Source organism: Ruditapes philippinarum, unplaced genomic scaffold (assembly GCF_026571515.1).
Source record: "Ruditapes philippinarum isolate M1 unplaced genomic scaffold, ASM2657151v2 ctg1804_1_1_1_1, whole genome shotgun sequence".
NCBI classification, from domain to species: domain Eukaryota; kingdom Metazoa; phylum Mollusca; class Bivalvia; order Venerida; family Veneridae; genus Ruditapes; species Ruditapes philippinarum.
Genome location: NW_026859662.1, coordinates 30,077 through 39,737, shown reverse-complemented (window position 1 = coordinate 39,737; position 9,661 = coordinate 30,077). Strand labels below are relative to the sequence as shown.

The window sequence follows — 9,661 nt, the reverse complement described above, 5'->3', positions numbered from 1 at the left end:
TAAATGTTCTACTATTGTGCCAGCTAATGCTTGGAAGATACTTCAGCGACACCTTGCATTGTCCTTTTTCAATCACGCTTGATGGCTGCTTTATTTAGAGTGAACTGTATCTTACACAAAATGTTTTAAAGCAGCATGCCTCCAGATTCATGCTAATTTTCATGAAAATTTTGAAAATGTATTTAAAAGTAAAATATTGTGAAGTGAACAAAGAAAGTAATTTGGCACGTACAATCTACGTAAATAACCAAAAAGAGATCAAAATATACATAAAAACCCCTTACTGCGTTAGTAACGCAGTAGAATTATAGTGATTGATACTGCAAAATCAGTCATTAATCGCACATAACATGTAAATAATTAATTAAATATTAAATCTTTTTACTTTTCCTAAGATTTTGATACATTTTTCTAAAGAATGAATTTCTTGAAATACTTTGGCTCATCTGGATGCGTGCAGCTTTAAGTACAGGAACGGCATTTAAATAATCAAAAAATTTCGACGGAATTATTGAAGCTCGTAAAAACTTGTTACTTATACTATGAATTTTATAAATTACATCGGAATGCTATAGATTTAATTAAGGAAATCTTCAATGATTTGTTTTACTACCCTTTTCTAGGGCTCCACTAAACTCTGCTAAGGGGGCACAGAGGTATTAAGTGCACTAAGGACATTAATTTATAACGCTAGTTTAGTATAAAATAATACCTCCTTAGCAGTCCTTATGCCCTCTCGGTAACCTTTTATTGATAAAAACATAATTTATATCACTTAAATTACATTTTTTAGCTTTCAATATACCAATCTAACAATATCAAGGTCCAAAGAGACGTTTAAGAGTCCTTTGTGCCTCCTTAGCAGTCCTTACCAGTGTTAAGTAGGACTTCTTTTGTAAAGGAAATAAATTTCAATTTGACAGAGACATTTCATACGGACTGCTTTAAAATAATATATTATTACTTGTGTTAAATACATTTCTCAAATTATGAACAATATGACATATTTTAGGTAAGGAAATAAAAGTCATGCGTTTATTATTTTACAATGGATCAATGCCATCTTTTTTTAACGTGATTCAATCACCAGGTCCATTAATAAAATATGGTTGGTTGGATGCACGAATATGTGTGTTGGTGTATAAGCCTCTTTTTTAAGAGGTCTATCATCAATAAAGTACATGTAATCAATTTCATTTAGAAGTAATCAATCACATGATGAATATTTGTATGTTTTAAGTAATTGGTGATCATACCAGAAATTAAATTGAATATTATATATTCTCATAATCTTTTATATGCGACTAAGCATCAGTGCACGTGTTAACCTATCAAAGCAAAAACAGCTAGTTATTTCACCACAAAAAAGCAATTTATTAAAATATAAAAAAATACGAATAAACATGTAATAAAAAATAATACGTTAAAGTACATAATTACAGTAAAATTGTGTTCGTAAAGAAATTGTTTAATTTATTTATTTTCAATATTTTTTTTGTAGATATCAACTCTCCACGTGTATTTAATTATAAACGGACAACAACTGTTTTGCAGGAGTTCTGATCTACGACATGTATTTATACACCTTGACAATCCCTTCTGTGTCCCCAACCCACAGGAAGCCTTCACTGTCAACAGCTACGGACCATGGTTCTCCTAAACCATCCTTCTCTGTCAGTAGAAGTTTTATAAAATTTCCCCTTTATCAACAGGGGGTACGCACGATTATGGGGAATCTGCTTTTAAATATCGACTTTTTTTGTCTGTAGCAAAGCTTTGGGGTACAAAGGGCGGATGCAGTTCGACTTTTTTTTGGCCATAGTACCCCCTTTTCTTTTTCCCCACCCCTTGATTTTCAAAAGCGACCACGTGTTTCTTTCCTTTGCCCTTTTCTGATATGAAAATTCTCTTTGCTTAACCCCATATATGGTTTAGAAAGAGAGGGGTTTTTCTGCCCTTTTGTAAAAATTTTTTCCCCCCTTTCCCAAAGTATGTTTCTTAAACAGCTCCTTTTGATCCGGCCCCCCTTTACGGATTCCCCGGTTTTTTCCATAGCGCAACAAGCACTCGCCTTTTCTCATTTTTGCGTGACCCCGGGAAAGGGAAATTTGGGAAAAGTTTAGCAAAGTTAAACTCCCCATTTGCCCCCATTCTCCTTTATTTTTCTTTGAAAAGGGAAATGACTTTCATGACTGTGTATCAGATCCCAACAAAAATATCCCCAAACCCCCTGAACCTGTTCTTTTGTACTGTGATCGGCATTGTCCGCTTTTTGTATACAGGAAAATGTGTTCAGATAGACTATTGCATATCCAGGCATTACCTTCCTTAGCGGGTGCAATTGATATAATAGCTTTCCCTCCGAGAACAGCGAAAGAGCTCAACTCACGGACAATCAGTGCCATAGCTGGACCTATTTGTCGAGGAATTGATATCGCTACATTAGCCGCCACATCGGACGTCCAGTTTCCAAAGCAACTCCAAAGATCCGTCGATGGTATCGGTCCTGGCCGGAATTTAAATTCAATAAACTCAACGGATTCTCCAGGAATTTCTTTTGGCAAATTTTCTACCCGATTTTTGATGTTGACGGAGTTTTCAATGATGTCATGATCGCTGCCAACGGTCATAAATGATTCAGCTGCCAGTATTATAGATTCCATAGAAGCGTAGACTACTTCACTAGCCTTTATATTACGCTGCAGTGTATTTTCCATCTCTTTGTTCTTCTGTTTGATTTCTGATATCATTTCCGCAGCCATTCTATCAATTTCCTCATGAAACTTCTTAGCTTGAGCTTTTATGTCTTTGGTAGTTTCTTGAGTATTGCCTCCCAAACTTTTCACCATTGTGTTCAAAGTTTTGGTATGTGCTGCGATGCGTGGTAAATACTCCTTCGTATGTCTAACAGCTTTCCCGATTTCACGCTTCCGTGATTCGGCGACTTCGTTAATTTCCATAGTTTGGTGAACGGTATGGGAGAGTGTTTTACAGTCGCGGCAAATGATCTTTGCACATGGAATGCAATAAAAACGCAGTTCTTCTTGTTCGTGTTGATCACAATATTGCTTCTGTTGAATCTTCGGTTTTGACTTCGCATTGTCACCTGTGGGGATAATATGAAAATAATCAAGATAATAGTTTTGGTTTATTATGGGTTTTATAAACAAAATTAAATATTGCAGCATCTGATACAATTTTTTTTTAAATTGGTATTTGACTCCATATTTACCGGATTTTAAGTTGACGGCTGAAATATTCTTTTTTTAAAAAAAATTTTGCGTATTTGGGATTAAAAATTTATCCCAATTTTTTTCGGTACTCTGTCAAAGTGTTTTAAAAGTGTACCTTTTGGGGGCATTTCCCGTAAACCCTTGGGGCCTTCATCTTACTTTTGATAAAAAAGGGAAAAAATTGTCACTGTTTTCTTCACAGCCCAAAAACATTTTTCCCGAGACCCGGAAAACCCTGATCAAAAATATATCAAGGGTTTGGCGCTTTACCCCGGCTCTCTGGGGCCATAAAAAATACTTGTTAAAAAGGCAGCGACTTTTTTTAAAGAAGAAACAGTCATCAGTTTAAACAAAGTTCACTCATGATAAGTTATTAAGTAATATTATAAGTTGCAACATTCGTCAGAGAAACTGAAATATTTTTAGAAAACTTTTACTCGATATATAAAGTCACGACTATATGTTCAACAAATTGGACTGGGCGGTATGATTTGGTATATTTATAAACCACCGTGCATATCCTTTTACGAACTATGCAGGAATTATGCATAACTTATGCCAAATTGGACAAGCAAGAAAACAGGCCGGTATATCTTAATTAAAAGTCAAACACTAGACTTTAAAAGCTAACAGTTGGCGCCAGGTACGCTTCGTTTTTATGCATGTTTCACTTAAGGAACACTTCTAAAAAACATTAAACAAAACTGAAAAAAAAATGAATTAGCGCTTACAGCTGTTAAGTCTTAAGCCTTTATATTTTAACCATAATTACAAACATTTTCAGGAAAGTCTTTGCTTTTCAAGGTCATGTGTGAAAATGTTGACCTAGCTACGTATTGAAAGCGACTAAAGTTTGTCTTTCGTCGATATTGATTGATATAATAACGCATATGATAATACACTGATATAAATCGTACCCTAACTCCTCCATTTTTCGGTAGGTCAATACTTCTAGTACATAAAGGGCACGGAAACTTTGTCTTGTACTTCCCCTTTTCCACATACCTCCGTAAACAGTTACTACAGAATGAATGAAGGCACGATAGAAGTTTCGGGTCATGAAATTTATCTGAACATATTCCGCATTTCAGCTCCTTTTTCGCTTCATTATTTCTTGCTGTCTGCTTTCCGGTTTGGGAATTTGGCTTGCTCGTCTGACTGTTGTTGTTGTTGTTTTCTCGCTGTGGTTTTGACATGGTTTTCCGCTGTGTAACTATTCTTTTATCTGAAGGAGAAACTATCCGGACTTTCACATTATTTACAACAGTTTCAAGTTGCTTTCTTGGTGAAGTTGTTCGTCTGCAAAATAGAAGACAATAAATAAGCGAGTCACATATTCTTATAAAATAGCGCTATTCTGCTTTTATATTTTAACATTTTAATGTATTTTGGTAAAATGTGAAGAAATGTTTAAAGAATTAAATGTAAGAAAAGTATATTGCCAGTATAAGAATTGTATGAAAATTCATAGTAAAAGAAAAAAAAACATGTCAAGATACAAAATAATATTTTAAATATGATTGAATTTACAAGTTTTGGAAGAATAATTCTACCCTGGATAGGGCTAGCCTATATTTTGGGGGTATAGTTTAACATGTTATAAGTAATTTCTGTCCGTACACTATCTTGACATGTCAAATTCACCAAAACAGAACAAATTTTCAAATTCTATTAAAAAAAAAACAAAAAAAAAACTATAACTTAGGTCAGAAGGAAAACCTCATTAAATTCGAATAAGATTTATATTGTTTTATTTTTGCATGCTTTTAATCTATTAAATATTCTCTTATCGAATGTCTTTACGGTAATCAAGCACTTGCGAATGGAAACGAAAGAAAATGTGTCGAAGGAAAATGCTCATCATCTTAAAATCTTAACGAAAAACAAAATAATGTCAATAACTAGTAGTTTAAGCTTAAAAATGAATTAAAAAGCCGTACCCTACAAACACTATAGGTTCCTTAGGTCTTTCCTGTAACTTTAATGCTCGTTGCGGCATTCCTTTCCGACGCCCCATTCGTGTATTGATATTTGGTGAAATCGAAACCTTTTGTGTAAACCCATTCAAGTAATGATAAAAAACAAAAGCTTATCTGTTTGTTAAAACAATGAAACCAATATCCATATTGTTCGATAGTGTGTAACCATAGGTTTTAATAGACACCTATATAGTCTAGTAGAGTGTTCAACTGAAAATAATCGGAAAATGTCGTTGAATACACTTTAACATAAAGTCGACGGAAAGGTCGAAACGTTTGTGGTTGTCCATTTGGAACAACTATGCGAAAACTAAAATTGCAAATTTTTAGTTATTTTGTCAATTGAAATTATCTACAGACTAGCAAGGTTTCGTCCATATTTGTTCAATGTACGACATAAAAGTGCATATTAGCAAATCGAGACAGCGGCCCAGGGGAGACAACTTTAACATTACGTTTTCTTAAGTCCGTATAGATTACTATCCCATTGAAAATATTGCAGGATGATAGATCGAAATAACACCATGTGCTATATGGTAAAAAGTTTACGTGAGGCAAAATAACAATGTTCAGCATATTATCCAAACATTATATTAATAGCCGAACATGAGACCCAAGTAGCTTCATTTAAAAAAAAACAGGATCGGTTTCAGTTATTTTCATCCTATTTAAACAATACCTAAGAAAATGCAATTAATAAATAATTAATCTTGTCTGGAAAACAAAATTCCGCATTTAGAGAAGCGTATATCACAGAGGCTACAATTTTCAAATACGTCGTAAATCCATTAGCCGTTTCTTTTAGCTCCTTGTTTGGCATTAGATTGAGGACACGTGAATCTTAATCTATTCAAATATAAATCATGTACAGCTGAAGATCAGTCCAAGGCAAAACATTATAATCGACTGGAAATTATTTATTCATTTACTTATTTTATAATTTAAATTACTTCTGCCATCATATGGAGATATTCGAGCTCATCGAAAATTTCTAGTGTTTTCATGTGAAAAATGGTATCATCTTTACGTGTTTAATGTATTGTCTCTTTCAGTGTGGCCATACCACGTGACATTGACGTCATTTTCGGCATCATTTCCAAGACAAATGTTGCTCGATTCGGAAAAGAAAATAGCCGTAAATATTTTATTTCTCTACCAATTTCTTTGGGATATGCACCAGTCTACGGGGAAAAATGTAAGCTTTCCACAGAATATTGGATATTTGTCCGTTTATAAGACGTTTTGTCAAACACTTTGCATAACCTTGGAAGTTGCTTGTATCAGAGCGGGCTTCAGTTGCAAGTTATTTCGTTTTCTGGCGTTATCTGGTCTACGCCATGAATAAAAAGTCAGGTTTACACCAACCGGGAGTACGGATGGCAAAACTCTACCTTAATATGTTCATATTTTTATTATGAATGACATAAATCATATATTTTTCTTCAATTGTCATTCTGGCACCAAGTTCCAAGTCGAAAAAAAAGGACTACAGTTTAAAGCAGATTTTTAGAATCCGTTGCAAATGCAAAGCAACATGCCTACCGTTCTCTTTCTATAATTATGTTAACCATGAAACACATTTTATTTACTATACAATTTACATAAACACAAATTAATATTTAAATGATTTTTACTCGCTGCGCTATAAGTGATTTTAAAAGTCGTAAAATTGTTGTCTGTACTTGTAAAGAAATTGATTTGCTCTTTAATCATTGTTCTTTCACGGTAATGATTATGAAAAAATCTATTTGTGTCATATCACAATACTAAACGTGGAATAGAAAACATAAACCCTAAATATCGCCCAAAACGGCAAAATTGAAAATGTTAATTGACTTAGCTAGCCTGTCCAATGAACGTGCACATTCAGGATCACTTCGATTTGTATGCTCTGAATAAGGGTTACGCCTCAACGCGGCAATTTTAAAGTAAAAAAACGAGCTATTTATACGTATAACCATATACATGTATATATAAAGAACCTGTAGCAATGTTTTAGTATGATAGATTCAGATTTTTAACACAGTGGCACTCGTTGATAAAAAAATATTTTTACATCCTGTTTTCATACCCACGGTAACCGTTTTTCGTGAACTGGATATAACTTCGTTAACTTAAGAACACTTTTAAATACTATCTATTTTATAATTGCATTTATTTCTGTTGATAAACTGCATATCTGACAAATTTAGTTAATTATATCAGTCAACTCAGCTTTATCAGAGAGCTCACCAATATACATTGTAAAGAGAGGAAGGGAACGGAATATTTATGGTTTGAAAAGATTTAAATTGAGTAGGACCTTTTTAACCATTATGTCTCTTTCAACTGAATAAAAAACGATAGGGCTATTTGGGACTATTTTTATCGATGTGGTCATTGGCTGTAAATGCATGGATTATTACACGCGGCATGACCTGCAGATGTCCTCAACTGGCTTTTTGTAGCATTTTAAAATTTAAAAATGGACCACACATTAAAATCTAAAACAAGATAAGCATGACGCATATACAAATAAGTGAATTATCTGATATGTAAATAAAGCAGAAAGTCATTTGACAGTTGAAGGATAAAAATTGAATATACTCTTCAAATGTAATCGCAATTTTTGTAAGCTTTGTCAGTGTCATATGGACCCTAGTCTTAGAATCTTGCCGATGTTGCTATTACAGATGTTAATGTAAATATTTATATAATTATTGATTATCATTGTTATTTCCGTCTTTTTGAATGTTTTGTTTTCATGAATTTTGACTGTGATCGATGGCTATTGGTTTGTAAAATCATTTATCTGTTTACTATTTTTCTACTTTTGTTTACTCCACATGGGCGTCATTCTTGTTCTTATTCATGGCTATTTTGGGTCTTTTTGATAAATAAAGAATCATAAGTAATGCAACTAAGTAACAATACTATCAGGTTTACACGGCAAAGTTCCAAGTTCAAATTGTGATTTCGTTTATCAAACTCTATAGAAATTTATTATACAACAATTCCAGAAAAAATATATACCTTTTAAAAGTCTCTCTTTTGAGGTCAGAAAAACCTATTTGTCACATTCACGAGTGTCATTGTTTGTCAGTAACTTAACTCTTGACAAAAATAAAGTGAAAAAATACCTTTAGCTTTACAACACTCGCGTTAAAGTGTAACCCTTTCCATAGCATACAAACTTTTTTTATTTTAACTCTTTCTCTTACTGAGAGCACATATATTTCTTATCAATTTCGCCATTTTGAAATAGAATAAAACACATTTTACTACATAGGATAAGATGAGCAATACTAAAAACATCTTCAAAACGAAACCAAAATATTATTTTCCGCCAGGACTAAATCTAAGTGATTTGACGTGCACTTTTGCGATACAAGTACAAGTATAAGTGTTATTGCTGTAAGGAACAATCAGTTTTTTCACAATCTCTCTGTGAAAGATCAACAATGATAAACTAAATTGTAGAAAGAGAACGGTAGGCATGTTGCTTCGCATTTGCAACGGATTCTAAAATCTGCTTTCCCCGTAGACTGGTGCATATCCCAAAGAAATTGGTAGAGAAATAAAATATTTACGGCTATTTTCTTGTCCGAATCGAGCAATATTTGTCTTGGAAATGATGCCGAAAATGACGTCAATGTCACGTGGTATGGCCACACTGTCTTTGGTATATTTGAAGCAGGATCTATTTTTACGAAAGTGTTATTAAAGCTATATCGAACGTTTTTTAATGAAAGCTTTTAAACATGTTCTATAATGTCATGATCAATTTTACAAGTTGCTAAGCACTGGCGTACAAGTACGTTTTCTGGATGATAGAATAGAATGGGGTGTTTCTTTTTATAAGGCTACTGTTTTAAGCCGTTTTATTAAAAATGACTTACAGCCATTTGGGGTTTTATTAGCAGAAGGTAAATGATCGTAGATTCCATCTCAAAATGTCGTCTTGCTTGTTTAATTTCGAACACTATGTCAGGAAGTATATCTGTTTCAGACGAATGAATAACAAGTTTAAAAAGTTTATTACTTCCGTTATCAAGACAGTGACTGAGGGAAGAACTTTTATTCGTGCACGGAAACCGGCGTGTCTTAGACAGATTGTGAGGTGGATGTTTAAATTAAATTGTGAGCCGAAATCCACCATTTTCTGTAACTGCTGATGCGATATCAGAAATATTGTTCTAGAAGTAACATACAATGTACAAGATTAATAAATGCATTTACTGGCAATTCAAATATTGGCGTTCATTTTCTAAGATTGGATATTGTTGTAAGTGTCATGGTCGGTGGAAGTCAATTCGACCGTAGCAAAGACGGCTATGTTGCAGATTCCTTGTGTAGAAGAAAGACGTCTTCTTAAATGACTTGGAAAGTTGTAGTCATTTACCATTCCTGAACATTTTTACACATACAGGTTTGTCAGGCTTAAACATAACGAGTTATCAATTTTAGTTA

At 33.5% G+C, this 9,661-nt stretch overlaps 1 protein-coding gene across 1 annotated transcript; it reads right to left on the bottom strand.

Annotated features, from left to right (window-relative positions):
• Positions 1 to 1,401: 1,401 nt before the first annotated feature.
• LOC132757416 (E3 ubiquitin-protein ligase TRIM71-like) lies at positions 1,402 to 5,250 on the bottom strand. Its single transcript, XM_060748694.1, has 4 exons — positions 5,174 to 5,250; positions 4,239 to 4,532; positions 2,251 to 3,117; positions 1,402 to 1,700 (listed from the first exon to the last, which is right to left on the bottom strand). The coding sequence occupies exons 1-4, from the start codon at positions 5,248 to 5,250 to the stop codon at positions 1,565 to 1,567; spliced, it is 1,374 nt and encodes a 457-aa protein (XP_060604677.1). The 3' UTR covers positions 1,402 to 1,564.
• Positions 5,251 to 9,661: the final 4,411 nt, after the last annotated feature.